We start from the raw sequence: 15,949 nt of genomic DNA on the forward strand, positions 1-15,949 counted from the left end.
GATCAGCTCTTCATGCACTTTGAGCGAGTTAGATTCTAACCTCAGTCCTGACATAATGCCTGCAGGCATCAACTTCCCAGATGTCTTGTATCTCATCCCCATGACGACTGCCAAGACGCCTGAGGCAACTGAAAACAGAAAAAAAAACACCTGAAAAGTTACTTGAAAGCTGAAAACTACAGGGAATTAAAATACACTTAGTCATACTGACTTAATGATATCTTGATATCCTTTGGATTGTTGGAGATGTTAAAGGCGCCATAAGCAGATAAGCCACCAAAGACTAAACCGGCCATCAGGGACATCACACTGCCTGTAAGAACAGTTAGAGAAAATGAGAGCAAAATGTTGAAAATAGTCTTTTTGATTGAAAGAAAATAATGCAGGCCATTCGATGTAGCATCACCTTTTTTTTTGTATCCCATAAATCCTCCAAATACAATGGCTGCGGCATAGCCGAATCCAATCCAGTCCACTGCCATCGCCAGACTGTGACGGGAATAAAAAGAAGGGTATCAATGCTGAGCGAAGAGAGCCGAGCTTGTGATTAGACTACCCAAAACAAAATACCCCAGTTGTGTATTTCTGAAGAAACTTGATTCATTGTACTTTTTTCTTCTAACGTCTCAAATGTATACATTCAACTGCTATGCTTTCATTGGCTATTATACTTGTTTGGTTTTAATTTCTAGGCCGTTATTTTGAATAGCTTTATTTGACCATGACATCATTTTATGGCCTAACTGCTTTCTTATATAAAGTAATTCAGAATGAGTATTTGCCTCAAAACAGCTCCTGCCTAAAGAGATTTTTTGGATTCTTGATACATGAATAAACAGATTCTAAGTCCAGGAAATCCTTTTTAAGTTGACAGCAAAGTAAATCTTGTGTTTATCTAAACGAGCGCTCCACTGGATGTCGCTGTGAGACCTTCACGATCACAATATAAAACGAGCTACAGAAGGAGGCGAGAAAAATACATTTACAGGATATTCAGCCCCGCAGGTAAATTTCGAACATAGCAAACACCGACTCCAGAGTCATGATCATGTTTGTCTCGTTGGACATTACAAACCTAGTTGATTGAGCAGCTGCGGCGTCAGTTACGAGTACAAACGTTGTTTTCTGCCCAAAGAGACATGCACTTCCTGGTTCCTGCCCACAAACCCAACTGCGCATGCCTCGAGATGTGTTCAGCGGTAATCTAGAAAGTCGGAGTGTAAAACTATAAACATGTTCAATCAAAATGACAAAACATTGATATCAATGCTGTTTTGTGCACAACGTCCGTGCACGACAAATTTATTTTATTATCATGTGGAATTGTCTGTAGTTACATTTGGACTCAAGTTGCGTTTTGAGTAAGGGCATTTGGTTTTAGTTTAGTTTGCCCTCATGTTGCCTTTTTCAAAATTGTCACGCAATCTAAAAGCGCTTGAGGGATTTTCTCTCATTCTGTATCTTGAGCAAAAATGTATTCACATGGCCACAAGTAACCAAGTAAAACTCGTATTTTCAACACAATGTCAATGCAATAAGGTTTAACGAAATCTCATCTGCACATGGAGCTGTATCCTACCATTAAGTGCACTAAAGAAAGGAACTACAATGTGATAAACAGCAGAACAATGATTTGACAAAGCGGTTTCCAAAAACACAACCTCAGAGATTTAACCATTTCCGGGATTTTTTTTTTTGAAAATCAAGATAAACCACATGACACTCAACCCCATGCAACATTCTTTAAAAAAAAAAAAATTTGCATAAACATTTTTCTTCGAATAAAACTGTAAAACCACTATTGAGGGGCTGCACCTGAAGCTGCCCATTGTTCTATTTGTCATGGCATACACTGTTTAGCAAGAGTCTCCAAACCTTTATTTTATGTGATTGAATGGAAATCGAGATTGAAGGTGGCTCATGGATAACATAATGGTGACCCCTGCTGGACAGTAAGGGTATTGAAGGACAGAGCCAGAACAAATCTGATAAAAGGGACTCTTGATGTTGGCCCTCCATATATGACACACCTATAATATACAATAAAAAAAAAATCAATTGTGAATATTCCAAATTTCAAAACTTAAAGCACAATTCCATCTCAGAGAATTGAAGATAAAGCAGCAAGTTTTTTTTTTTTTTTATTATCAGCCACAACAATTCAGCTATGATTGCATATTTTTTTTTTAGAAGCCTGCTTTTCTTAATATTGCCACATATCACAAAGCACTGAGGCTGTCATATGTAGATCATGTATTCCAGATACAAAAACGATAGCACAACTCTCCCCAAAGAAAACAGCTTTATTTCACTCTTTATTTCACACTTTATTTCCACACATTAAAGGTTTTATTGTTTTATAATACTCCTTATAAAGTGTAAAACAAGGTATTCTTTGAGCAAAATAAGCCACTATGAGCTGTAGACATTGTGGCCGTATGCTGCAGTGAGCAGCAGCCACAGCAGAGCGTCTCCATGCAGTCGCCTGCTGAACAAGGGCCACTGTGGCCCTCCGTGAGACAGCTGAGGACCTCCAAAGAGAAGGCACGCATTTCCAAAAACAGTTGGCATTTAAATACTGTCTACAGCGTTTCCTGATGAGTTACATCCTGATCTTGTCAGGGTAAAATTGACTATAAAATGGCGGACACGGGTCATTTAAGGAGGGATTACTCAAAAGTGAGGTATTGGAGTGACATGTACAAAAAAAAAAAAAAAAAACCATTAGATTACTGTACCATCTAGAGAAACGGATGTCGGACAAACTCTGAACAGCAAAAACAAAAAAAGCACACATGTAAAGTGACTTGTGGAAAATATGATGGTAAACAACAATGGACAAACAGTGCATTTCACAATACAGTGATGTTTATAATACAAATGGCTTTGAGTGTGCAGGAACCTGTGATACATCGTTAAACATGGCTTTTGTCAGCTTGTTGTTAGGTAAATACTTCCACGTGAACAGTAACCTCTTTAAAATAAATGCATAAAAAACTTGTGAACCCATTATAAAGAAAAAGAAAAAATATATTTTTGACACAGAAAGACACAAAAATAATTTTTTTTGCTGTCAACAGGACTGGCGAAGGACAAAGTATTGCTTAAAAGGGACTTATGATGCTTTTTATGGATATCATTTCTTACAATGTTGGCTATTGATCTTAAACAGCAAAAGTGTCAATTGATGATGTTACAAGCACGGTTAAGTAAACTTCGAGTCTGCTTGTAATCTCTTCATCTGCTTTAGATGAAGCAGTCGCCACAGGCCAATGAGGCTGGTGTCAAATTACCTGTATCACTTGTTTTACAGATGATGTCCAATCAGGACTGGATCCAATCAAAAAGTTGGCCTCAAAGAGAGAGAAGCTAAAACAGCTCCAACAATGTGAAATGTAAATCCCCAATTTAAACTGGTCCCACAATATAGGAAAAAGAAAGTGCTGATAAAGAGCACAATAGGTCCCCCTTCATTGAGGGAAAAAAAAAAAAACCCAGAATGAATAAAACATCAAGGTGAACACAACAGGTTTGGCATTGACTGACATTTTAAAGTAAAACTAACAATTTGCATGGGGAGAACATTTTTAAACACAGACTGCTCCATTGTGAGCTCGGGATGATCATCAGTGACAAAAACTGTGCTGAAAAACGGACAACACACCATCCTTTGCAAGGACATTTACATTAGTCAAGAACTCTCCCACAAAGAATGCGTGTGCATGGTTTTATGTTTGTTTGTTTTTTTACAGCTACATTCACTGTCAGTATAAAACAAAGAACGGTATGAAAATTGATGGTAAACAGTGCAGCTGGTGTCATTTAGGTTTACAGGTTCCCATGCTACTTGCGTTATTCGACCGATGTAAAAACATCACTTTACATGAGAAAAGTGCATAATCTTCCTGATAATGCAACTTGGCATAAAAACATCTCCACAACCGATCTCAATGAGTCAGTGCACTTATTGATCCATCTGTAGGCATGTGTACTGAGTCAGGTACATACCATGAATGTGAATGTTGTTTTTAGGCTACTGAGCATACCTTCCTCTCAAAAAGTTATTTTTTTTGTTTGCTTTTTTTTTTTAATGGGCAATGTCTGATGGGGGGGGAGAAAAATGACCATGCAAATGTACTAATTTCACTAGATTTGATGATGAGGGGGGGAATTATTTTAAGAGCCATTTGTCATTTTAACTTCAATAAAGAGATCAAGTAAAATTTGAAAAATCTAACAGTTCTTGACAAACAGTCGAGTTTAGTCATTATTTTCGGCTGGGGGAGGGAAGACGTAGCACAAAATGTCGCTTGATGTTTCGCAGTATCTCCGGTCGACAGAGGGACAGACAAACCTCGGAGCCCCGTTATCTGTACCTGGAACACGCCGCGTGTTGTCGCTGCGATACAGGGGGAAATGGCAACCTCTCGCCCGTGTCGTTCGCGCGTCTCCAGAGTGGCAGCTTCTGCGCCGCGCGTTAAGGGAAAGTGTTCACCCACAGCCAGCCCAGCAGCGTCCCGCACACCCAGGTTCGTACGTACAGTCTCCTGCCGCTCTCCGTCAGCAGCATCGGCAGTGTCAGCCCCCCCAGGATCATCACAGAGGGGAGGGTTTTCCAGAGCGTCAGTGGCGAGGGCTTGCCCTCCCCGGGAAACTTGCATATTTTGTCTGAATCCTGCGACTCGTAGAAATCAGTCAGCAGCCTTTAAAAAGACAGGGGGGGGGATCCAAAAAATATTCAACATGGTACAGAAATGACATCGGAGCTGCTACCGTCAATGCAAAGATCAATGCTTTACTATCTTCTATCTCGAACTTGTCAAAGCAACATCACTTCAAGACATCCATGTACGCTCCCATCTGACGACACCGTATTTTGACACATCTCCAATGAAAATTGATTTTAGTGCAGCATCTTGGATGTTTATAATCCATCTGTCCATCATTTCTTGATCAAATAGTTTAAGAACTGTTGTGGCCAAAAATTAAAAAAACACCAGTTTAGAGCTTTCCAAAGGCCAAATCTAAGAACTGAAATGGCTTTAGTTTTGCCAATAGTTGTTTTTTTTTGTTGTTGCCAGAAACAGCCTGAAATAGTCACATTAGCGAAGCTGCTGCATTAAAAAAAGGGACATCTTTTTTTTTTTTTTTATTACACAAAACATTCACAAAGAAACCGTTATAAATGAATACATGCGTGACAAACTTGTTACTGATTATTTTATAAGAAAGTAAGTTCTTGTTGAGATGAACTCGGTCAGGTTATAAAAAAAAAGAAAAAAAAAAGGAAAGAAAGCAAAACACCAGGTGGTTTCTGCCCATGTTCAATAACTGAATGTATTTAGTTACACGCTTCCTGATGTGGAAACGAGACGTTTCCAGCGTGGGAGGCTCATGCTGGGTGTTTTTCATTGCGCTTTGTTCCAGGAACTGCACATGATCAGATCTTCAGGAAAAAAGTTAAAAAAATATAGAATCTGTCCTGTATGATGATCTAATGCACAGAAGGCAACATGCACACCTGTGCTGAAGACAGATGGCACATTCTTATTTATCAATTCAGGTTCAGTTTGCATGGCACTTCTCATGTTTTACTTTTTCTTTCATGTACTTTTAAAACTTTCATTCATCATTCAAGAGTTTTTTTTTACCCGACATGAGCCAAAACATGGTCTGAAAGTCTAAAATACTTTTCTCTCCGAGCCTCATTGCTCTGGAATAACCTGCTGCAGAAAATGAGGCTAGCCTCAATTGATAATATTTTTTTTTTTCCTAGTTCTACTGTATTTTCCAAATATAATTTATCAGATGTCAAAATTCTTCAAATTCTTGCATGTGAAGCACTAACTTTACTATTGGAGTGACATTTTGAAACGGAGGCTTTTGGGGATATACAACATGTCCTTTACTTCAGTTCAGTCGAGCAGTTTCTGCTGCTGTTAATGTCTAAAAGGTGCTATTTTAAGAAAGATCATCGAGTGCAGGTCAAATATTGATTCATGGCACAACGGTGTATTTTTCTGCACGATACAAAGTTCAAAAATGCACATGCTCACCGGTCCTTCATTTCAAACCGATCGTGCAGCCACCTGCGGAAAAACATTGGCTCTGTAGGAATTTCCTTGATGTCCACACGGTCGAAGTGGATGTGGATGCGGGGACATTCTTTGCAGAGGAATTCTGTCACAAACAAACAAAAACAAATGAAAGACTTAAAGAATAATAGGCGCCTTTCAGCAAAACGGCACGTCCAGCTCTACACTGGGCGACGATGACGTCGAGATACTGTGAAGCAGGAAATTCAACACGCAAGATAGTAGAAGAGTAGGAAACGATTCCGAACAAAGGACTGGATATGTAACCAATATAAGAGACAGACAGACATGGTGTCATAATACAACGTAATAAATACAACGAAGAGGTGAAACAGTCTGGAGTGTTTCATGTCAAGTACAAATTAAACTGTCAGGGTGGTGAGTGAGGAGGGACAACCAGAGTGTCTGAGAAGGTCAGGCATAAAAATGCAACCAAGTGTGAACACTCAAGGCTACTCCTGTATCCCTGGAGACCTTCAACTTCCCGTTTCCATAACATGTACTATTATCAGGAAATGTAGCGCTTCGGGCCAAAAGAGGAAACCTGATCGAAGTCGGCAGCAAGAGATTGCCTCACTGTTGGAAGGAGCACCTCCATCGGCTGCTGCACAGACTTTAAATGACCCACCCACACACACACACACACACACACACACACACACACACACACACACACACACACACACACACACACACACACACACACACACACACACACACACACACACACACACACACACACACACACACACACACACACACACACACACACACACACACACACACACACACACACACACACACACACACACACAATGTGAGAGATGGAGGCTCAAGAGAACTGACACGCAAAAACATGTTATACTACCGCAACAAATATACATGTGAAAAAGCTGAAGTGGCTCTGAAACAAGGTGGCGGGAAGTGTTGCTCGAGTTCCTTCCTCAAAACATGCGGGGAGTAAAGTGTCTGTTTTCACGTTTCTGAGTTTGGCACGGTGACATGAGGAGACTCTTCAAACATTTCATAGAGCAGAACGTCCACTGCAGCTCGTCCACACTGGAGTGGAACAATGTTCCAAAACACACTTTAAAAAAAACGACAACAGAAAATACAGACAAAACCTGGAACAGCAAAGGAAATCAACACACGCTACGAAGGGAGCCAAAAATCTGAGCGGAAAACAGCCATTGATACACAGCATACGAGAGATCACAGGTTACGAGAGATCATCACTCACATGAGAGGTTTTCAGCACGAGGAATGGGGAATCAGGTCACATGTGTGAATCCTACATTTCTCAAGAAACTCTTCACGCTGTGTCCTTGTGTAAGACGGGTCGCCACTATGGCTCCCGAGGTCGTTTGCCATTACGGGTCCCATGCTGTGGCTCTGATGGTGTTTAAATGCACAATGGACGTCGAGCACCTTGACTGGCGGCCGCCGCCTTTGGTGTGTGAATGATGACATTTGGACAAAATGTGCCTGATAGGTGAACTCTATTTAGGATTTGTGTGTTTCTAAAGAGAGAGGGGATAATGAACGCTGGAGGAAGTAATAGACATGGAGAACACCAGCTGTCCTCATCACCACATGGAGGAGCGCTTTCAACAGCAGGCTGGTGTCACGGTGTCAGGAGGCCTTTTTTTACCCAGCAGACGACACAGCAGCCTTTTTGGATGCCGGTAAACCCATACACGAGACAGACACTTCATGAAAACAAACAAGTTTTCAGTTCCTCAATACATTGTTTTCTCTCACTATTTTTGACCTGCAAGTCAAGAGAACACCCCGAATATAAAAATAACCTCCAAAAAAAACCCAACAAACTACCCTGCAGCCTGCAGAACCAAGAAGTAAAAATGATAAATGTACACGTTCTGCATCACTGGAGCATAAACCAACAATCAGAAGTACAAATGTTTCAACAACGAGAAAGGACCTGTCACATTACAGTCAAACAACTTAATGAATGGGTGAAAACATACAATACCAAGGTCCTTGTTTTTAAAATTTTTTAATTAGGTGGTCATCTCCATCAGTCCGCACATAATCATTATGGTTTGTCTACAGACCATAATCAAATGAGTTTAAAATGTATACTGTGATATCGTGGCAGAAGCTTAGCCTGAAGGGTGATCTTAGTAGTTGTGCAGCATAATTTGCTTCAACACTTTCAATTGATTCACTTCCAATGTGGGGTGGTAAAGAGGTGAGCAATGTTCCATCACAGGGAAAACAGCCTGGCTCAACAGCAAGAAGGGATTACATTGCCCAGGGCTCACAAGTTCTCCCTGGGCATATGTCATTTTGGATACTCCACCTATTTTCAAATCAGACAAGACATCCCTGTAGATTTGCTGATTAAATTAATTGTGATTTTTTTTTTTTTGTCTCTCTGGTCGAACAATTTCCTATCCAAGTAAGTCGGACTGATTCGAACAATTCATACTGCTAAGAAACATTCATAAGAGTTTGGAGTCACCTGCAACTTCCCCGTGAAATCCCTAAACTTACATTCGCCGCATGAGAGCAGGAAGTGCGTGACGAGAGGGAATGTTTTTCCATTCTCTGCTCTGTTCTGTTTGCTTGAAACACATCGCTGTTTATTCCTGACTCAAACGGGATGTTGTTTTTCTTACATCCAAACAACCGGGAACACAGAATAATCAAAGACTCCAAAACACGGAGCAACGCTGTTTACAGGAAGGCATGACTGTTAATAGGTGATGTTTGCAGCGTGATTAATTACCGGAGAGGCTGTACACAATGTTTGAGTGTTGACGGTTAGGCCGTGCTTATGGACATATTGAAAAACAAGAGTCAGACGGGGGCTGCTGCCTGTTAAAATCTCACTTGTTTCTCTGTAATGGATGAATATAATTATGTCTTCTACAGCAATTAAGTGGACCTGATTGTGTTTTGTTAAACCACTGACAGCCATTTTACTACCTGCCATCTTATTGTGCCTAATGTTTTCTAAGCCACCGTATTTATACGAGTACTTCAGGAACATGAGGCATAATAATTTGTCGCACCGCTATGAATACTCCATCAGTTGATCAATTAGGAACATGATTGTCTCTTGTTTCCTGCCAGCAAAGTCAAACCCTCATTCAAATGTGAGCTTTTTCCTCCTTTACATTACAAGAAATGATCATGTAGAAGAATTTATATCCCATATTAGACTCTAGGGATGTTTTAAGACCAGAGTATTGATCTAGTAATCCAGAAGAAATTGACCCATCAGTCACTGACAAACATCAGTCAGATGCAAGGTTGCAGTCCGTATATTGATCCAAAAAGCAATAAAAATAAATGAATAAATAAAGGGGCAAAATATAGTCACGTTCTTAAGGCTAACATTAGATTTGCTTACACCATTTGTCTACCTTGTGCACTCTAATTGCTTCAACTCGTTTGAGCCTCTCTATGTTATTGCATGTGCAGATCCTTGAGATGAGCCGTACAGAGATCCATCACTTAATAAAAACGGGTTCAACTGAAGAGTTTGGACGTCAGTTTACATCTCCCCTGGTTTATAAAGCCGAGACGTTCACCTGGCATCGAAGGTGCCGGTTTCCTTTGACCGGTGGAGCCCAATGTTCCCTCGTACGCCACTGTGATGTCGTACACGGCATCCAGGTGGTCCTTCATGGTCTCGATGGCTACGTGAGAAGCTTTCATTCTGGGCGTGAGGGTGTGGTTGAGAACAGCAAGTCCTGTGGAAAAACACACGACAGATTTTCTTACCCTTGAGTGAGTAACACTGGGTGTGAGACGAGGAAGCTTTGTTACTTGCAATCTTGCCATCTCGAAACACACTCGTTTCACAACTCTCTAATGTCCACCATCAAAATACCGCAAAAAGCGTTGACAGAACACTTCCAAATAAAAACCCGATACAATAAGTTCATGGCGGCATTTTAATGTGAGTGAATGCGTTTGTTTCGGTCAGTCACAGTCTGCTGTTCTTGGCTGAAGTGGAACCATCCTCTGCCCACTAATACCCCACTAATAGCAGATAATGTCATGTGCACATGTCTGCTCTCCACAACGATTTATTCTGGATTAATGGGGGAAGGTGATATTCAAAGCTGTGGGCCAGAGATAGGCTTAATCTCTGCAGAATAGATGCAGTCTGTCCACTGAGCACAGTGGTAATCATGTCATGAATGCAGACGCAACAAATGCGCAAACCTTTTAAGTTCTTTGGCCACACTTTTAGTGTTACTTTAAAAAAAAAAAAAAATACTTTGAGTTAATTTTCTGTTTCTCTAATCAGCCGATTGCAAGGCCACTTATTCTTCAGAAGTGAGCTGCACAACTGCAAGACTTGCTAAACAGCTTGTGCAGGGTGAACATTTTCTACTGCCACACAGCTAGACCACATAGAAAAATGGAAATGTGTACTTTTGTGCAGCGTTTGTGGGACGCTCAGCAGGGGATGCGAGTACTGCCGCTCACATTTTTTTTTTTAAATCCTTTCTGCCAATAGCTTTTGTTTGCTGATGGATTCAATGATGCCATTTTGCAGAATTAAGACAATTCAACTAAACAGCGGAAGCAGCAGCCTGGCCCTTCCTACCAACCCAGGGGCAGTCAGAAAAGTGGCTTGGTATTGGCAGAGATTCAATGATATTTTCTTTCAAGGGTGCAAGTGCAACACATAGTCTGCTGTTCATCACATAAATGCATAAGCTACCGAGCAAATGGGACATTTAAGATGGAGAGAAAAAGACTTTTAATCTTCTAAAAATTGACCGTCAGAAGGTAATGGTAAAACCATAAAGATAAAATCTACCAAGAACCTTGTTTTGTGGATCATTGAGTTTAGAGAATTAACACTGGTGCTGTTTTTGTTTTGAGGCTCTAACAATTTGGTGATTGCGAAAAGTTTCAAAAAGCTTTCAATTTTGTGAAGGCTGTGGTAAACATTCAGGACAATTTAAAAGATCCTCTTTGATCAAACTTAGAATGTGACCAAAGGCCACACAACAAAACCCAGTCAGCTGTTTTGCAGACTAAGAGCGCCGTGTTTGATTAGTATGCAGCAGTGCAGCAGTAAATGGCCACTCTCCTGCTCTACCTTCTTTCACAGCAAAAGCCTGACTGTCAGCGATAACATTCTTCAGCTCTGGATTATACCGAGTTCCTTCTGGGAAGATGACAAGGTACATCTGTGGAGAGAAAAAAATATCAGAAGTGAACGCTTTGGCAGGCTTTATTTGAAATATTTCTTGAATGTTTCATTGGACTTGTTGAGGAAGAAATGAGGTGAAATAACCCTGTGGTGGACTTATAATGTGAAACAGAAGGAAACTGGTGAGTTCGCCTTGATTGTCACAAAATCTGAGCGTATGGTGATGGAAACCTGCTGCACAGGTAAAAATGCAAATATCTCAAAGTTGTACTTGTCAAACATTTCCCATGAGCCCAATTTGTGAGAAGAATCACCTTTTGTCAACCCTGTCAACAAGAAATGGGGCAAATAGACGTTTCCATTTTCAGTTCATAAGATTCATAATGTGATTTAGAAAAAGCTGCTATGAACAGACATGTCACGTCTGATTTCAAAAGTATTTTCAAACTACTAACAATAATTTTCATATCTTTTGGTATTGTGAAAATCAAATATTCTCAGGTTTTCTTTGAGCACAAAAATCCACACCAGAGCATTCATGGCTTTCCCAGGACAATGTTTGTGGAATGCACACACAGACTAATCCCTTCACAGTCCGATTCTAAGACAGATTAGGAAAAGAAAAAAAGCCCCTTTAATACAATATTTCACACTGTGTTTGAACTTTTCCTGCATGGAATGTCATCGAATGCTTAAAATTAACTATTTAAAATAAATTCTTGAGCACTCGTCATAGTGGGGGGGGGGGCTTTAAAAAGTAACATCCATAAGACAAGCTCAATGAAAAATGCAATGAAATATATGAAGCACACAAAAAGTGCTCTTGATATAATCATACTGACTTTGCTGGTTTATACAGAGGCTATACATCATTACACATTCTTTTTTAATCTGAAATGTTCATAAGAAAATTCCAGGTTTGAATATATCACAATTTGATCTTTAAATCCTTATCTGTTGTTCTATTTTGTGCAATAGATGAGATACACATACAGAGGCACATTCAAGGTGGATATAAAGAACACTTACTGGTGCGCCACATTGAGCCTGCATCGTGAGTTTCTTCCTCATTGCCTTTTCGTTAAACTTGGCACTTCGTTTCACATAGACTCCGCCATGCTGAAAGAAAAACACCAAATCACGAAAAGAGCTTTGGATGAATGTGATTAAAGTTCAGTCGTTTCATAAGACATCCTGATGCTGACCATGGGGACGTTACCTGAGAGAAATACCATCCGTAAAGCGGAAGCCACTTGAGTCCATCTTTCAGGACATACCTGACATGACCGATGGCGCTCTGCCTGATGGCGAGCATGTCGGCAATGATCCAGTCAGCTAAGTGGGGAGTACAGACAACATGTTTTAATTTCACTTCATGATTAAATCTTCGAAAAGCAGTGAATTCAAGTGATGTACCTGTACATTGATGATTTGACAGGTAGATCACATTCTCTTTGTTCTTTGGTATATCGCCATATATTACAATCTGCAGATGACGTGAGGAGACGGTTATAAATGTCACACATTACACACATTCACACTAAACCTTCCATGTCGTCTCGAGTTGTTGATGCATTCGAAGACCAAAAGGTGCAACAACACCTCAGAAGAATGCAGATTTTCTTGCCATGCATCTGGTTCATCAAGATCTTGTTTGTCAGCCTGCCTGAAACTTTAAGCTTTTGTTTGTTTCACTAGTTTGAACCCCCTAAGAACCCTGCAGTGCAATAAATAAAATTAAAAAATGCAATATTTTGCATGGGATGTGCATGACACAGACGTTGCATGCTTAAAGCCATTGCCAATAAAGAAAGTATTGTATTAATGGCTAAATCCCACCATGGACAACACTGCCAGCATCACTCCCATCACATTAACCAGACAAAAGAGGACTCACCTCCACTCCTGTGTAGTTCTCAAAGAAAAACAGGACCATGCTCTGGTAGATGCAGTACAGCCGGTCGTCTAACTTGTGGTAGACACTCGCTGGTAAGACTGTAGAAAGTAGGCGCCACACTCCCCATGACAGCACGTAAGCCGGGGCTGTTCCCAGCATGATGGTGGCTGGAAACCAGTACCGCAGCGAGTATGTGTGCACAACTAGAGACAGCAGCATGGTTTAACCTCTGGACCAACTAAAGTAAGAAAAAATAACCAAACATATATATATCCCTGAAGTACAACTGTCGGTATAATACCGATCAAGTCACAGTGCGCACTATCTGCCCAGGACCACACCTGGCCTGCTCTCTGCACACCTGTCCTGACAAGTCAGCATAAGAAAGTGAACAGCTAGTCGGCTAAAGCTAATTTTAACCTTGTGCGCAAAACGCAACGTGCCAAGGCGACTCCATCCTGCAGGACGCGGATACAAGAACGACCCCAGCTATCTGACGGCCACCAGCATGTCGGAGCGGCGATGCTGAAAGGCGAACTCTGGATTTACAGTAGAAGTTTGAGAAGGAGCATTAGCCCACTACCGAACGTGTTCAGCAGGACAGGAAGTTTTACACATCACGACATCGGACACAAGTCTCCTCCTCTGGTGTGGTAAAGATGGCAACGTCCATCCAAAACGTCAAGTCAGTGGCTAAAAGGAGAGTTCGTCTTTATTTCCATCCCCAGTTCTTCATGTTTATCCGGCTAGCTGTTCACAAACTAGCTGCAGCAAATGTCACTCACACACACACATACACACGCCTCCCTACGTAATCACACCCACCAACATGCAGCGTTCTGACTGGCCGGGTGACGTCAGGGGCTTAAGCCAATCCGTGAGAATATACTATGAGCACACGATGTTCCGGTATTAAAGGGCCAGACTGTCTTTTTAGTCCTACAAAATGCTAGAGCGTAACCATAAAGCACAGTCAGCTCCAAGTCATTCGTGATTGCTGTGTGGTAGTGTAGCGTTACTTTGTGGTTGTTTTGTATCGTGTTTGGATAGTATTTTGGGTTGTGGGACGCAAATTAATTACAAGGCTCATAAAGAGCCAATGATCATATTTTATCAAATATGTGCTTGCGGATGCTCTCTCTCTCTCTCTCTCTCTCTCTCTCTCTCTCTCTCTCTCTCTCTCTCTCTCTCTCTCTCTCTCTCTCCCCCCCCCTCTCTCTCTCTCTCTCTCCCTCTCCCCCCCCTCTCTCTCTCTCTCTCTCTCTGTATATGTGTATAGTCCTACCTAGTTCTAGTCATATATAGTCCTACCTTCAACTGAACATATCCAAAACAAAACATATGGTCATGACAGGTCACTTTAATTAACGGTAGCCAAATAGAGCAATTGCAAACATATAAATACCTTGGTACTATTATTGATGAACATATACATGGCATGCCAAATGTAATTACAAATATGCAACACAAATCTACCCATGGGTACAAATAAAGTAACCTTGAACCTTTAATCATAGGATGAGATTCCCTACAGCATTGCTCAACACAGAACATATTAAATAAATGAGTATCTATAAGTACAAGGCTTAACCGTGAATAGATACAATATCTACAAGAAGGGCTTGACAGCAAAAATACTGTTCACAAAGAAGCGAGATTGTGGTTGTTGTCAACTTTGTTTGAGGTTTCTCTTTTGAGTCCACATCTTCATCATGTCTATTATTACCTGGAGCTGGTTTATCTGATTTACTCACACTACTTTGGGCTATCAAGAAAGGTTGAGCATCATCAGTGGAGTTTGCTTAATTTTTGGTTTGTTTATGGGATTCGTGATTATTTTATTCAACTTTGAGGATCTCTGATCCTTTGGGACTCTAATGATCACTAATTCTTCTCAGGCAGACTTTGAGCAGCTGGTTGCACACCAGCCACAGGCACCAATTAAGCCTCGTTATTGATTCATGGCGGTCATTTTAAGCATATTAAAAGTAGATATCAGTTGAAATTACTTCAAACTACTGTACTCAAATTTATTTCAAGTTTAAAGAAACTCATAGACAATACTGACAATTAACAGTATAATTAATAATAATTAAAAGATGCATCTAGTCTTTATCATAATTCAGCTGCAGTAATTCCTATAGTCCTTGCAGTTTATGCACTCAGTCACAAATTGGACATCTTCAAGTGAGGTTGAAGGTTTTGTTGTCATCACAATGACATAAGTTGGCTATTCCTGCCATATCAGTGTTTCAAAGTAATGTCACCTGAGCTGTTTCTTTAGTTTTTTACTTGTCATGGGCAATGTGAAGCCAAGTAAGCCAGCTGAATTCCTGGTGGCTCTCCTTTGATATTCATCCATATTCTATACATTTTTTGTATCTATTTTGGGGTCACAGTCCTGGAGCCAATCCCAGTCGACTATGACTGTGGACAGGTCCTTCCCAGATACAGGGAGTCACGTATAACCATGGGAACTTGATTTTCAACCTTACATGAAAAGCAAAATATGGACCATGAAAACATGCCTGGTCCACACAGAAAGGCTCTGCCTGGATTCAAACACATGGTGTGCTTATCACCACACCATTGCGTACCACACCACCTACAGCCAAAGCAGCAATATTTTCATTTATTGATTCACTCCTATTTATTTTATCCTAGTGTCTCCTCATGGGGGCTCTCCGCATCAGGAATTGAGTCTGGTCTGCCTGTGTGTGTGTGTGTGTGTGTGTGTGTGTGTCGTCCTGGGGACCATTCTAGCCACAGTGGTGAGCTCTCAGCGCTCTGGTTTACTGACCGTGGTGTGGCCCC

The 15,949-nt window shown here is 40.8% G+C and overlaps 1 protein-coding gene across 3 annotated transcripts in view; it reads right to left on the minus strand.

Annotated features, from left to right (window-relative positions):
- agpat5 (1-acylglycerol-3-phosphate O-acyltransferase 5 (lysophosphatidic acid acyltransferase, epsilon)) overlaps positions 1-13,906 on the minus strand; it is a 14,407-nt gene extending 501 nt beyond the window's left edge. The window contains exons 1-10 of one of the 3 annotated variants that reach the window (XM_080507184.1): positions 13,136-13,906; positions 12,655-12,724; positions 12,458-12,573; positions 12,268-12,357; positions 11,185-11,275; positions 9,656-9,817; positions 6,057-6,180; positions 407-489; positions 212-313; positions 41-128 (exon numbers count right to left, since the gene is read on the minus strand). In XM_080507184.1, the coding sequence (XP_080363310.1) occupies positions 41-128; positions 212-313; positions 407-489; positions 6,057-6,180; positions 9,656-9,817; positions 11,185-11,275; positions 12,268-12,357; positions 12,458-12,573; positions 12,655-12,724; positions 13,136-13,354 (1,145 nt within the window). In that variant the 5' untranslated portion in view covers positions 13,355-13,906. Of the gene's footprint in view, positions 1-40; positions 129-211; positions 314-406; positions 490-1,075; positions 1,128-2,329; positions 4,704-6,056; positions 6,181-9,655; positions 9,818-11,184; positions 11,276-12,267; positions 12,358-12,457; positions 12,574-12,654; positions 12,725-13,135 lie in introns of those variants that run through there. The other 2 variants (XM_080507182.1, XM_080507183.1) reach the window with 2 other exon arrangements.
- Between the last annotated feature and the right edge of the window lie 2,043 nt (positions 13,907-15,949).

This window comes from Blennius ocellaris (assembly GCF_963422515.1).
Source record: "Blennius ocellaris genome assembly, chromosome: 13".
Classification (NCBI taxonomy): Eukaryota; Metazoa; Chordata; class Actinopteri; order Blenniiformes; family Blenniidae; genus Blennius; species Blennius ocellaris.